We start from the raw sequence: 14,027 nt of genomic DNA on the forward strand, positions 1-14,027 counted from the left end.
CACACGAATTGCATACCATGCGGGAGGTACAACAACCGAGTAGCTGGAATACAACTTTATGCACCCGAAAAAATTAGGACACGTACCAAGTTGTTTGGAGACCGCACCGGGGCTCTGGAGACTGCACCGAACGTCTGGAGACTGGTTGTTTCACTCCCAAGGTCTCTGAAGAAGGATCATCGGAAAGATCGTCCGTAGATGACTTGCCGCGATGCAGAAGGCGTTATCTATGCGCCGGGAGCGGGAGCGTGACCTTGGAAATGGCGAGTCACGAAATAAATTATTACATAAATGACAACATGCAGCACGGTCTGCAATGTAACAGAAAAAACGAACAATTGAACTCACATGGAACATCATAGACATCGCAAACAACCTCGAGCATAGGTCGAGGCAAGTGTGAAGAGATGCAGCTCAGCAAATCAATTATTGGTTGAGTATTTCATTGCGGGCTGACCCTTGTTTTGGAAGTCTACCAGAAAGATGTAGTATGTATCAGCATTATTCTACGAAGGTCGATATCAATACTACTTACAAGGTCTCCTCTCGACAAGTGTGCCGTAGAAAGTCCTGGGGTCTTAGCGTCAAAGTCCATACATAATGGAATTAGCTCAGTGGACAATCAAGGAAGGCTTTCACTCCGTCAGATGCGACAATTACGTCACTGCTGCTTTCCAGCATCGACATCGAAGGTATTCGTTGCATTGCTCAGCGGGATCGTACGTTGCTGATCCTCATCGACCACTCCGCAACGCTAGTCTAAATCGACGAATCACGTCAACAATACCGGCAGTAGGCGAATATTATGTGAGTATCTCAGTTATGAATCGCTAAATCGCTGATTCAGGAATTCTGCATGGCATGTACGAGAGTCCACATGACCCATATTTGCATCGTGCGCGTAAAAAGCTTGGCCAACGGAATCGGTGTTGCGCACACCGATAATAAAGACAAATATCCCCGTCCACGAGGATGGCGTAGTCGATAGCAGACATAGAACTCGCTGCGATAAGGAAGGATTGGGGGTCCATATGGCGAGAATTTCGATGCTGATGACAATGCGGACATGTCAAACTATGTTTTTGCTCATTCAAGGGGATATATTCGCCAAAGAACAGCTCGACAGGCTTCGAGAATTAAGAGAACTCAAAAAATCAAGTTCAGTAGATCGCCTCCCTGCCTGGATTGTTTTTCTGTGAGACAGCATGTGCAGACGGGCAGCCTGACATCTTACCTGTATTAACCCAATTTGACCTTGATGATGATCGTGACCTTTGCAAGACTTAAGTCATATGCATACACCATGGTCTACATTATTGGAATTCTCGAGTGGAAACAAGCGCAGGTTGCAGCCTTGCAGGAGGAAATTATCGAGTAGCTGTGACGAAAATAATAATGAGGCGTCAAGACTTAGGCAAGAATGAACGAACGTGAGAATTATCTGCCTGTTTTGTTCAAGCAGACTCCCTCCGCGACACTGATTAGATGCCAAAGTCTATCCCTCAACCCAAATTCTTCTCTACTACAAGCGATTGGCGATCGTATCAATCATGCCGCCAAAAAACAAAGGAAAGAAAGGAAAGGCCAACGATGATGACTATTGGTGAGCCTATTGGAGTTAATGTCGATCTGCCCCAGTAACGAATTCTCAGGGAGACTGCTGGTGTGTCAGCGGAGAACTACAACACTATCAGTGACAAGATCGGGAAATCTGATGATGATCGCCTGCCCGTCTACGTAACCGCGCAAGCTGAGGACGAGTTCCCGGAGCCGGACCAAAAGACAAAGAAGAAAAAGAAGAAAGGGAAGAACGATGATGATGTCGCTCCTGACGCCGCCCCAATTCCCGCACCCGTACATATCGCCACTGCTACGGCGCTTGAGGATGAAGAAGACGGTGAAGGAGCTGATGCTGGGGAGTCGGATCCAAAGAAGAAGAAGAAAAAGAAGAAAGGGAAGAAAGATGAAGACACCGCTCCTGCCGCTGCCCCGACTCCACCACCTCCCGCACCTGCAAATAATACTATTGTCACAGCACATGAGGATGACGAAGATGGAGAAGAAGCAGGGGCAGGTGAGACGGACCCAAAGAAGAAGAAAAAGAAGAAGAAAGGAAAGAAAGATGAGGACGTCACTCCCGCCGTTGCCCCGACTCCCGCACCTGCCAAAAAGGCCAAAGGCGGCCTCGGCGCCTTGAAGGCTATGATGGAGGAGAAGAAGCGACTGGAGGAGGAGGCGCGAAGAATAGAGGAGGAGGAACGGAAACGCATAGAAGAGGAGGAGAGACAAGCGGAAGAGGAGGCAAAGCGCAAAGAAGAGGAGAAACAACGCAAGAAAGAAAAGGAAAAGGCATGATCTAGCATCTCAACCTTAAACTAATTTGCTTACAGGCCTTTTCAGGCCAAGCTTGAGCTGGCCAAGAAGGAGGGTCGATACATGACGAAGAAACAGAAGGAAGAAAAGGCAGCCGCCGAGCTTCGTCGGCAGGCCCTCCTCGCATCCGGTGTTCAGATTGAAGGGCTACAACAGCAGGCAGGTATTTCTGCAAAAAAGGCTGTGTTCGGTAATAGGAAGAAGAAAGGTCCTCTTGCCAAGGAGGCCACAGCTTCGCCTGCCCCTGAGTCGAGACCGGAAACTCCAGACAACATCCTCGAGACTTCCGCCTCTTCTCATGTCGAGCCCACTGCTGAGGAAGCTAGGTTGGACGGAGTGAAGGATGAGTGGGATGCAAGTAGCGGGGATGAATCAGATGAAAGTCTTGACTCAGAGGAGATACAACCAGAACAACCAGAAATCCAAACGGGCGTTCAAGTCGACCAGGATCCACGCGACGCAGCACAAGCAGATTCAAGGACAGAAAAGGCAGCTGCGGGGACAGCGCAGGCGCATGCAATATCAGCACAGACACATGCGGCTGCCACTACGGTACACAGTAAAGATGACAAGGATAACCTTCGCAGTCCTATCTGTTGTATTCTCGGACATGTCGATACCGGTAAAACGAAACTTTTGGATAAGGTCTGTTGTTTTTCTTGCATGTCTTTATCTGTCATGCTCATCCTTTCAGATCCGTCAAACAAATGTACAAGAAGGCGAAGCAGGCGGCATTACCCAGCAAATAGGTGCCACGTACTTCCCGTTAGAAGCCATAAAGACGAAGACTGCAGTGATGAATAAGGCTGGTCACTTGAATGTTCTAACGGTCCCTTTTTTCTGAACAATGATACCAGGACAACTCTCAAGAATATAGGATCCCTGGATTGTTGGTTATCGATACACCCGGACACGAATCCTTCTCTAACTTGCGTAGCCGTGGAAGTTCTCTGTGTAACATCGCGATTTTGGTGGTAGATATCATGGTACGCTCTAATTCTCTGCTAAAGATCTTTTTTTAATTGCCCATTCTAGCACGGCCTTGAGCCACAAACGCTGGAGTCGCTAAGGCTATTGAGAGACAAAAAGACACCATTCATCGTGGCCCTTAACAAGGTGGATCTACTTGATATTCTCCGGTGTTTGGTTCCGATTTCTTTTCGCAGATTGACCGATTATATGGCTGGAAAGAAACACCCGATGGCGCCTTCCAAGAATCACTTGCGACGCAAAAACGATCTGTTCAACGAGAATTCGAAGATCGTGTACAAAAGACCATCCTCGCCTTTGCAGAACAGGGGTTGAACGCAGTCCTATACTACGACAACAAGAATTTTGCCCGCAATGTTTCTCTGGTACCTACCTCCGCCATCACTGGGGAAGGCGTCCCCGACATGATCATGCTATTGGTCAATCTTACCCAGCAACGTATGAGCAATCGCTTGATGTACCTCTCGGAGCTGGAGTGTACTGTCCTCGAAGTCAAGGTAGTAGAAGGCTTGGGCACAACAATTGATGTTGTCTTGTCCAACGGTGTCCTACGTGAAGGTGACAAAATAATTGTGTGCGGTCTTAATGGACCGATTGTCACTCAGGTCCGTGCATTGTTGACACCACAGCCGCTTCGCGAGCTGCGAATTAAGGCAAGTGTACAATTTGTTGGGGTGTTTTGAGGTCGGAACTTATATTCTCCTCATAGTCAGCATATGTTCACCATAAAGAAGTCAAGGCGGCACTGGGTGTCAAGCTTGTTGCTCCTGATCTTGATAAAGCTGTTGCAGGTTCACGGCTCCTTGTTGTTGGGCCAGACGATGACGAGGAGGCTTTGCTTGACGAGGTCATGTCAGACCTTACCTCGCTTTTAAATTCCGTCGACAAGTCAGGTCGTGGGGTTTGCGTGCAAGCCAGTACGTTAGGATCTCTCGAAGCGTTGCTCGACTTCTTGAAAGTCAGCAAAATCCCTGTATCTGGGATTAATATCGGTCCCGTGCACAAGAAAGACGTCATGCGCGCTGCCTCAATGCTAGAGAAGGCCAAGGAGCTCGCTGTCATTCTTTGTTTCGATGTACCAGTTGACAGGGATACAGAAAAGCTCGCTGAGGAAATGGGCATTAAAGTGTTCAAAGGTTTTAGTTTCCGTTGTTACTGTGGTGGTTTTTCTGACTCGCCATGCAGCTGACATCATCTACCATCTGTTTGACGCCTTCACTGCCTATAACAACGAAATCATGGAGGCGAAGCGACGAGACGCGGCTCCACAAGCAGTGTGGCCGTGTAGATTGAAGATTATAGCTGCCTTCTGTAAACGTGATCCGATTATTTTGGGAGTTGATATTTTGGATGGGACTCTTCGGGTGGGCACTCCGATTTGTGTTGTCACGGTCGATCCGACCACACAGAAAAAAGAAATTATTGACCTTGGGAAGGTGTAAGTCCTTCATCTCAAACTTTCTAAGTACTACTGCTCATAATCCTGTAACAAGCACGTCGTTGGAGATCAACCACAAATCATTCGACGTAGGTTTTTTGTCCTACCCTACGTTGACATCGTGACATTAAACGTGGCTCCGCAGATCGTGAAGAAATCTCAATCTGGTGGTGGGGTTGCTGTGAAGATCGAACACGCTGTGTATGAATCAGGAAAAATGTTTGGCCGACATTTCGATGAAAAGGATGAACTTTTTAGTCACATCACAAGACAGAGCATTGATGTTCTCAAGGTTTGACTGCACATGATGATGTGAACTCCAGAGCTAACATTAGCCATGTCTAGACGTCCTTCAAGGCTGATGTTTCTAATGAGGAGTGGCTCCTAATCAAAGCTCTCAAACCCGTAAGCCTCTTAGATCCCTTTCCCTTTCTCAGATGTTCAATCATTGTGTCTCAGCATCTCAATGTTCAATAAATATTCATGACAGTCCGTGGCGACCGGAAGTTATAGATCACAATTGATGCTCCTTATCGAAGTTTTTTTGACGTGATTTTGCTTCGGAGTTACAACTACATTTCAAGTGTATTTATACCATCCTGCCTTGATCCCACTCGTACCTTTATCCTCGTTATCTTCCAGTTCGTTTGACACGATGTCCAACCATTCCAGCACTGGAGCACAGAAGACAGACGATGTTGTTGGTGGTAACGAAAGTGGATCTATTGTAACCACGGACGCCCTGCAGCTGGTAATTCGCTCCTCAACGACAGAAGGGAACGACCTTGCAGGAAATGACGCGTTTGGCATCACTGAATTAATCGGTAACGTCGATGATAACTGGACGGCTGCGGGTATCCCTACTGCTGACCGACTCGGAACCGTTTTTGACCATCCCGGACGCGTCTGGGTTGTCACTGACGTCTGAGTTGCAGTAGGGGTTGAGATAATACCGCTCGAACCTGAACAGCGCTCATACCTGCGTAGGGAAGCCCCCAGTGTCACCTTGCTTTCACACTCCTTACGAGGAGTAATGCATCTTGTGCTGATTCTATTTTTTTTCATGATTTCAGGCACAACTTGGCTATAAACAGGTGAGACTATATGTGTGTACCTTGGTTGATATCTTATCTCACCTGCTTTAGCAATTACATCGCAGCTGGCACCTGATTGAAAGCTTTGCGGCAAGTTTTGTTGCCTTAAACTTCATTGGAGGCGTCAGGTATCTAACCGCATTAACCGCTCCTGCTATTACTAACATCGTTTCGATAGATCTTATCTCTTCCTCGGGCTTCTTGCGGGAGGGCCCGCCGCGATATGGTTTGTCTGTTTATTTATGTTTTACTCGTGCATTCTAACCCCAACAGGTCAACGTACCTTGTTACGATGATCTTCATGTTTATGACTGCTGCTGTTCTCGCCGAGATCTGTTCCGCGTTACCATTAAGCGGCTCTATTTACATATGGGCTGCAGAAAGTGCTGGTCCAAAGCATGCCAGATTCTTCGGCTTCCTCGTTGCTTGGTGGGCATGTACTGCATGGATGACCTTTACCGCGAGCAACTGCCAAGTATGTCATTTAAGCTGACGGTAGACTCGATTCTCAACTTTATAGGCCACAGCCAATTATATCGTTTCTCAACTTGCTGTTTGGGAGATTGACTTCCCTGGAGGTGCCGGAAATGACAATATCCGGTGGCGGGCTCTGATATGGGCAATATCCGAAGGAATGTTGTTGTTGTCGGTGGCTATCAACTACCTACCGCCAAAATTTTATTCTGGTGTCTTCAAATTTTCCATCGGCCTCATGATGCTTGACTTTTTCCTGTGTCTCATCTGGTTGCCCATCGGTGTTTCGAATACCTACGGTTTCCGGTCCGCCAATGATGTCTTCACGATGACCTGTAAGAGATCCACTCTGCTAACGCCCTTAGTCACACTGATTTTACGACAGATAACGGCACGGGAGCCCCACCTGGGTGGAACTGGCTCTTATCTTTGTATGTCGAATTGTAATTTCAGTCATCAGTCGATTATCTAACACGATTCTAGGTTATTCACAGCGGGGACCCTGACTGGCTTTGATGCCTCAGGACACATCGCCGAGGAGACCAAGAATGCTAGGTATGGCATTCTCCATCATCGTAATGGTGTCCCTGTCTGACTTCTCGCAGTGTGGTTGCAGCCAAAGGGATTCTGTGGAGTGCAATTGCAACAGGTGTTTTGGGCTTCATCACGACCATTCTGTTTTTGTTCTGTACACCAGACCTCGACACCGTGTTCGCCCTCGATGCACCACAGCCATTCGTGCAGATCTACGCGCTCGCTCTTGGAAGGAAAGCCAGTATCTTTATGACTATTATTGCGGTCATCGGCCTGATCATGGTGTGTGCTACCTCGCTGAAACAGTCTCGATTTTCATTCATTGGCCTGCTAGAACACAACTGTTGCTATTGTCGCGTCCTCGCGCCTTGTGTTCGCGGTCGCAAGAGACGGGGTTTTACCATTGTCCGGATGGATCGGCACTGTCGACTCGAAAGGACAACCTCGCAATGCAGTGACCGTCATCTACATCTTTGCAGCCATTCTTCTCTGTACGATCATTCCCAGTCAGGTGGCATTCACATCGTTGGTCTCAGCCGGGGCTGCCCCGACCATTGCGGCATATGGCCTTATCGCTTTGCTGCGCTTGACGATGACACCCGATCGTTTCCAGTCCTCTCATTTCAAGCTGGGAAAATACGCCAAGCCAATCTATGTTTGCGCTGTCTTATTTAATGCACTGGTATTTGCGGTGCGCTACTTTCACTCAATGACACATGACCCGAACTCAGTTGGTGCCAGGTCGATATATCACCATTTGAGTTCCCTGTCAACGCTCAGACATTCAATTTTGTGAGTCTTACAGTTGTCCTCATCAGTTCGTCCAATGACCTCCGTGGAAGGCCACCGTTATCTTTGGCGCAATTTCCATTTTCGCTTTCCTCAGTTGGTACTTCACTCCTGAAGAAAAGTGGCTCAGGAAGGATCAGATACTCAAGGCATATGAGACAGCCGATCATCCTGAGGATGAGTAATGTTATCTGGGAGCACAGTATGGGAGCACATAGGTTGGGCGAGATCTAGATATATATTATATAGAGATGATTCTCCAGCCTCAAATTGGCTCCAGTCCCAGTAGTCCCTGACATGCACCCTCTATATCCGCAATCTAAAAATGCGTGCGTCTTTAGCTCATCCGGCGGGAAGAGATCATGACGAACCTCCTTCGGTGCACTAACGCTGAGAACCACGGGGTGTTTCTCGCCAACAAGGACCTCGTCCTGTAAGTTATGTCAGTAAAACTGCAGAGAGTACAGATATCCTAGTCGACCTCTATTCGGATGCCAATGTTATGGAAGTGCTTTGGGAACTGAGCGGTAGGTGGGACATATATTCCTAAATGTCGATAAAGATTAGTGGTCATTATTAATAGAGTGCACAAAATACGTACCTGGCTCTACAGTAATTACCATCCCGGCTTTCAATCTTGCATGGAAGGTGAACTCTAGATCTAAGGAAGACAAAACTACGAGAACTACGCACAGCTCTCCTCTGTCTGAATATGATGATTCATGCAAATCTAGAAAATCCCTGCATCAGGACCCCAGAAAGCAACAGCAGAAACCCACGTACCAATCCCAATTGGATGACTGAGGAAATGAGGGTAAAGTACTCTCTCCAGATCTCCTGTATGGAGAGTAAACCCTATCTGTTTCAGTTCTTGTCTGAGGAGGGTCGCAAGATCTTCGATGCAAGTCATGAAGACTCAATCCCTCTGCCTCCGTGCAAAACCCCACGAGAGCCTTCTGCGCAGACAGCACTGCGCTATATAGCTCCTTTTGCGGAGGTGTAAAGGAACCATTGACTGGATATGTGCGAGCTTAACCAGATGTGGGTAATATGTTATTGGAAGCAGAATTAGTAACACCCACTGATGTCAGACGCGTAACCGCTTAAAAATGTCAGTGTGACAGAAAGAACCCAACGAAATGACCTACTTATATTCACATCCAGCGTCCATCAAAATCATCTCACCATCTTGTACAACTTGATTGTTCGACGTATAGTGTATGATGAGTGCATTTGGCCTGCACTACAGGTTCAAGATCTCAATGTCGTGCATTCGAAGCTGAAGACTCACCCAGATGCAACAACAGGGACATATGCAAGGCGCTGTGAACCTGATAGACTACACAAGTATTCAAAATGAGCTGCTAGTGCACTTTCTGAGATGCCGGGTCGTGTAAAGCGCATTGTCTTGAAGACGAAAATTTATCGTGTCAGAATAACAAGTGATGGTTGAGGGAGCCAATGACCTTTGCATGGGCGCGACCGCTAATGTCAGCGGCCATTCTCATGACCTGTTGCTCGCAGATACTCTTGAATGCCCTTAATTGGGCAATGAGAGGAGCAAGGGGTTTCCGCCGGGAGCTTGACAACGACTCCACGACAGTTTCGTACTCTGACCGAGGATTGACAGGAGGCGAAAGGTACCGAAGCAATGACTTGGTGGAGCGTGCATTTTTTCGCGGAGACTGGGGTAGGTCAATATAAACATTAGAGTAGAGGCTAATCATAGATCGCAGTTGAGCAGGAAAAGCCTTGATTGTTAGCGCGTCGTCCGCTTTAAAAACATTCAGAGCATCATCAAAGCCTGTCCTGAAAAAAATATTGCTTCAGGACATCGTCTTAGTCTCAAAATTTACCTTGGGCCATCCCATTTCTCTTTCGCAGAGTCCTTCCCGTTCGAGAACAGTGTCATTCTATATCCTCGAGAAGACGCATTCTTCTCTGGTAGGAAATAAGTCCAAGCCTAACGCAACACGTCAACTACGTACCTAGGACAACGGCAGAATCGGGCTCTTCGAAACCAGTGAGATACCAGAAGTCAGATCCTTGGCGGTATTTGTAACTTGAAGCCATAATGTCAGGCAAGTAATCAGCGTAGACTTGGTGAAGTCCTACAATATATCTTGAAGCGGATTTTAAGGTACTGAAAAAGGAGAGTAGAACATTCACATACTTCCGCTCATGTATTTAACAGGTGCAGCAATCAGAACCACCACACTATTGCTAGGTAGGCTATCCATGAGTTCTTTCCGACGCCGCTCATACTCTTCGGACGGAATCCCGGGTGTGAGTTCATTAGGCCTGACTGTCTTGACTTTGAAAACGGTATAGCAAGTGAACCAGAGGGCTTAAACTCACGTAGGTGGGGGTGTGACTGGAAGAGCGGTTGGCCGTAATGTGAAGGCTTGTGCTCGTAATCTGGCACTGCTTCAGTAGCATATGTTCTCGAGGATGTGCATATTTGTGACGGGGGACATCTGGCAGCGACTGCGCGGAGAGCTGGCAACAACGAGCGGAAGCTGGAGCGCATGAAGGAAGCTAAGTAGTACTTGCAAGGTAAGCAAATCGAGCAAATTATAATATTCCACAAATATGCCATTTTAGTCACTGCTGAGTCTAATTTAGGATCGTGTGTCCACAGAATCACAGGCTTTGTGTTGCTTCCTTTGATCTGGAACTGACGTTGTTATTCTTTACCTGAGCAGCTGAGGCATGGACTTGCCCTGCTCACAGATACCCTTCGTTCTCACCAATAATCATGAACTATGACTGGCAGAGGTTTGGTAGGCAAAGTCTTGACCTCACTTCAGCGGCGACATCCCTTGCGTTCACTGCTGTCAAGGGTACAACACGACTGGGGGTAAGCCGAATAATGCTCGGATTTCGAATTGCAGAGCTCAGGTTACTCCATAGTTCTCGGTTGCTCGAGATGCAGCGTCCGGTGTCGTGGGTGTAGTTGCTTCCGCCCTCGATCACACAATATTCGGTGGGAGCGAGGTCGCTGCGCCGGTCCTAGAAGGCGCAGTCGTGAGCGCTATCACCTTTGCTGAGAGACTTACTCTTGCTCCCATCCATGTCGGGGAATATATTTCATCAGCTTCCCTACGAGCAGCTTATAGCTCCATCGATATGCTCTCCGTCATTTTCCCTGGCAGTAGCGAAGCCTCCTTCTCTTTGGCATCGTTCATCGATCTGGTAAAGCGTGAGTGGGATCATCCTGGTTCACACGAGCATATACCAGGGAGAAGGTACGGGATAACAGAGGGTCGCTAGAGCTTTGGTTGCATGGGTGGCTCTGCAAGGCATCACCCATGAGTGGCAAGAGCAGAGTTGGTTCCCATACCTTCGCGAGATTCAGTTTCATGACCCGTCCATCGCCCCTCATCTCAAACGTACACCTTCACGAGTTCGAGTAACGTCTGACGTGATATTCCCGGGGCATCAAGGACAACTGATATCTGCGGACATCGGAGAAGCATCTACGCAGTCTCATACCCGTTCCAGGTCTCAGAGTGTCCTGTCAAGATTGTCAATATCGTCCATATCTTCTTTTAGATGGAACCAAACGCGCATAGATGTACCGCAGAAGTCTATAGCTGAGCTAAAGACTAACTTGCGACGATTTTCCAAGATGGTTCTTGCCGGCTATGGTGGCGCAAGTCTACTCTTTTTCGGAGTTCCTCTGCTTCTGACATCGCCATCCCGCAATTTAAACCCGCCGTCCCCACGTAATGAAAAGGACTCAGAAGAGGCGCAGCTCCAGGATGCTGTGAATGCAGCAGAAGATGAATTGGAAGGAAATTCCTCGTCCAGCGGAATGCCTTCTGATAACCTGGAGTACTCTTGGTGGGACATATTAATGGGTAAGCACGACAAGGAAATTTTTGAAAGGTCGGTGCATGGGGAGGCAGTAGAGCAGCCAAATATACAGGCAAGGGCTCGCGCAACGGCTGTTGTTGGGATTGAACGCCAGATGCCTAGGTTCTGGGTTTTGACTGACCACGATAGACACCAGGTCGTGCTTGTTTTACGAGGTGGCCGTATTTTGAGAGAAGCCGTTCGTCTTGGGCTGACTATGGCTTTACAGGCACAATGTCACTCAACGAGCTCGCTGTTGATCTGACGTGCGATCCGGTAGAATTCGAACCTGCATCGAGCACATCTCAGGAAGATGCTGGAGACAGTATATCATTCCCAGGGTCAAGTAGAAGGTTCTCTCGGAGGCGTTTGTCTATTCTCTCGACAACTTCCTATGACAAGCAGCCAAAATACCAAGTTCACGGAGGGATGCTTCGTATGGCCCGTGTGATGGGTGAGATTGGCAAACCAGTCCATGTGGCTGTCATGGATGCATTGACTCGCAATTCTGGATATGGTAATTGAGATTGTTATAATAACATTGACATTCGTGACAACTAATTGCAAACCAGAACTCATACTTTGCGGGCATAGTTTGGGAGCAGGGGTTGCGGTTCTCTTGGCTATGGTGAAAGTGAAGAAATTGTGATTGCTGCATATTGACATGTTCCATTTAGATGTGGGCGGATCCCGCAACTTGCTTGACAGTACCTTCAAGCGGGCTGCCAACAGACCACAGCGTATCTGTATATTGCATAGGACCTCCGTACGTCATGTATCTTATCCGACTGGGACATATTTTTGAACCTCCCTAGTTGTCTGACGGATGCTGGGCTTAGCCGATTAGCATCGAAAATGGTCACATCGTTTGTATGTTCCGATGACATTGTGTCTCGACTCTCGCTCGGTTCTGTCCGGGACATTCGTAATGCAGCCCTCTGGCTGTGTGATGCAAATGAGCGGAATGGTGGTACGGAAGGATATTCGATCATCACCAATAGAATCAAGAGATGGAAGGCTGGAGATGGGTCATCGGATGACCTTCATTGGGTATGTTCTATGCATCACAACATAATAATTTTGGTCGGATTGACGTGTGACATAGTTTCTGTCGATGCGAAAAACTCTCGAGGCAAATATGCAAATGGCTGACCTATTCCCACCTGGTCGCGTCTTATGGGCTGTCAGGGACTGTGACCTGCACCCATCACATCAGTCCCAACAGCCTAATACTCATCCCGATAAAACATTGAGGCTATTCGAGGTCTTGGACGTCGAGAAAGTATTTTCTCAAATAGTTTTCTCAAGAAATATGCTTAGGTGTGTCTTGATTCGTGCGCGTGATGCTAGGTTACGTGTTGACGCCCTTTTCTAGGTCACACATGCCTCATCGATATGACCAGGTCCTTCATGAGTTGCTTTAATACCAAGGGCCGGCTAAGGGCAGACTATTGCTGAATACCTCCTGTCCCCATTTACCCATTACCCTGCATTATAAGTTTCAGTTGACTACAGTGACTGTTGCTCTGATACCGTTGCAGGTATATTCCTGTGTATCAGTGCACATTGGCCACTGTAAGGCCATGGATTGATACTTTCTTGTATACGTACTCTGCCGAAGACTATCATATTGTTCTGATTCGGTATATACTTCATTGCTGGTTCTCGTCCTGCGTTACCGTACAGAGCTACAATGTCTACATAGTTGTATGAACGGCGATCAAAGGTAAGTGACAACTGTAGTTCATGTGCCATGGGCTCCCGACTCAGGCACTGGCTCCAATGACTATGGGTTATAACGAGTGGACAATGTAACGTATAACGAAGATCTATGCTGGCTGTTAATTCTGCTACTAAGAGTCAAAGGCAGGGAAAAAGCTAGTGTAAATCGTGAAAAAAACTGAACTGCAACATGAAATGTAACACACTATAAGAATATGCTAATCCTGATCACTCTGGTCTCTTGGACGGTACTTGATGCCACGGGACTCAAGTTCAGCTTCTACATCTTCCGGAATACGACCTTTCACGCGGACAGCATACATTCCCCGAACGTACTTTGCTATAAAACGAATTGCAATCAGAAATCAGCATACATCTAGTAAGCTCACAGCAGGGTAAACTTACATGTTCTTTGCCATCGTGCAACCCAACTAGCTTCAGTGTCAATGACAGCAATAATACCGTCAAAGTAGGTGGTGGTGCAAACACTTATGCGGTCAGGAGAACCTTTCATCTGATAAAATGTTAGCGAAAGCAGGGAGGATTCACGACGATCATCCTTGGAATACCTGCATAAGCTCTTCGCAATTTGGACAACCGTTCTTCCGAAAATCCATGGGGTGTTGAATGATAGAACATAGTAAGCATGCCCGGAGCTGTTTGGACCTCGCCTGAGGAGGGATAGTGGCCATGATTGTTGCCTTGCTGGTGAACACTAAACAGCAATGAGTTTCACACCGGCCTAGCTTATGTAA

At 47.5% G+C, this 14,027-nt stretch overlaps 5 protein-coding genes across 5 annotated transcripts; 3 read left to right on the forward strand and 2 right to left on the reverse strand.

Moving 5' to 3' along the window:
* The first annotated feature begins 1,478 nt into the window (after positions 1-1,478).
* On the forward strand, positions 1,479-5,435 carry DFJ58DRAFT_756074 (uncharacterized protein). Its single transcript, XM_041388098.1, has 13 exons — positions 1,479-1,603; positions 1,653-2,349; positions 2,401-3,018; positions 3,068-3,178; positions 3,231-3,359; positions 3,409-3,489; positions 3,540-4,016; positions 4,073-4,499; positions 4,549-4,801; positions 4,857-4,890; positions 4,947-5,093; positions 5,147-5,206; positions 5,261-5,435. The coding sequence occupies exons 1-13, from the start codon at positions 1,551-1,553 to the stop codon at positions 5,276-5,278; spliced, it is 3,105 nt and encodes a 1,034-aa protein (XP_041250446.1). The 5' UTR covers positions 1,479-1,550; the 3' UTR covers positions 5,279-5,435.
* Positions 5,436-6,196: 761 nt separating this feature from the next.
* DFJ58DRAFT_650129 (amino acid transporter) lies at positions 6,197-7,877 on the forward strand (the record flags this gene model as incomplete). Its single annotated transcript, XM_041381559.1, has 8 exons — positions 6,197-6,370; positions 6,416-6,704; positions 6,755-6,800; positions 6,853-6,924; positions 6,975-7,185; positions 7,238-7,594; positions 7,645-7,695; positions 7,746-7,877. 8 exons carry the CDS (start codon positions 6,197-6,199, stop codon positions 7,875-7,877), a joined length of 1,332 nt encoding a protein of 443 aa, XP_041250447.1.
* Positions 7,878-7,957: 80 nt separating this feature from the next.
* Positions 7,958-10,222, reverse strand: DFJ58DRAFT_721210 (peptidase M24; the record flags this gene model as incomplete). Its single annotated transcript, XM_041384785.1, has 14 exons — positions 7,958-8,011; positions 8,064-8,123; positions 8,174-8,238; positions 8,294-8,422; positions 8,476-8,567; positions 8,635-8,722; positions 8,775-8,794; positions 8,841-8,930; positions 8,984-9,099; positions 9,159-9,501; positions 9,549-9,633; positions 9,681-9,803; positions 9,866-9,997; positions 10,051-10,222. The coding sequence occupies 14 exons, from the start codon at positions 10,220-10,222 to the stop codon at positions 7,958-7,960; spliced, it is 1,569 nt and encodes a 522-aa protein (XP_041250448.1).
* A 228-nt stretch (positions 10,223-10,450) lies between these two features.
* DFJ58DRAFT_872584 (uncharacterized protein) lies at positions 10,451-13,396 on the forward strand (the record flags this gene model as incomplete). The annotated part of the gene is made up of 9 exons (XM_041394356.1): positions 10,451-10,552; positions 10,606-10,940; positions 10,966-11,726; positions 11,780-12,067; positions 12,123-12,178; positions 12,228-12,316; positions 12,366-12,600; positions 12,656-12,870; positions 12,926-13,396. 9 exons carry the CDS (start codon positions 10,451-10,453, stop codon positions 12,972-12,974), a joined length of 2,130 nt encoding a protein of 709 aa, XP_041250449.1. The 3' UTR covers positions 12,975-13,396.
* Positions 13,397-13,490: 94 nt separating this feature from the next.
* DFJ58DRAFT_650218 (Spt4/RpoE2 zinc finger-domain-containing protein) lies at positions 13,491-13,964 on the reverse strand (the record flags this gene model as incomplete). The annotated part of the gene is made up of 3 exons (XM_041381568.1): positions 13,491-13,612; positions 13,678-13,786; positions 13,842-13,964. 3 exons carry the CDS (start codon positions 13,962-13,964, stop codon positions 13,491-13,493), a joined length of 354 nt encoding a protein of 117 aa, XP_041250450.1.
* Between the last annotated feature and the right edge of the window lie 63 nt (positions 13,965-14,027).

The sequence above is a fragment of the Suillus subalutaceus genome (genome assembly GCF_016647625.1).
Source record: "Suillus subalutaceus strain FC151 chromosome Unknown DFJ58scaffold_3, whole genome shotgun sequence".
In the NCBI taxonomy this organism is placed as follows: domain Eukaryota; kingdom Fungi; phylum Basidiomycota; class Agaricomycetes; order Boletales; family Suillaceae; genus Suillus; species Suillus subalutaceus.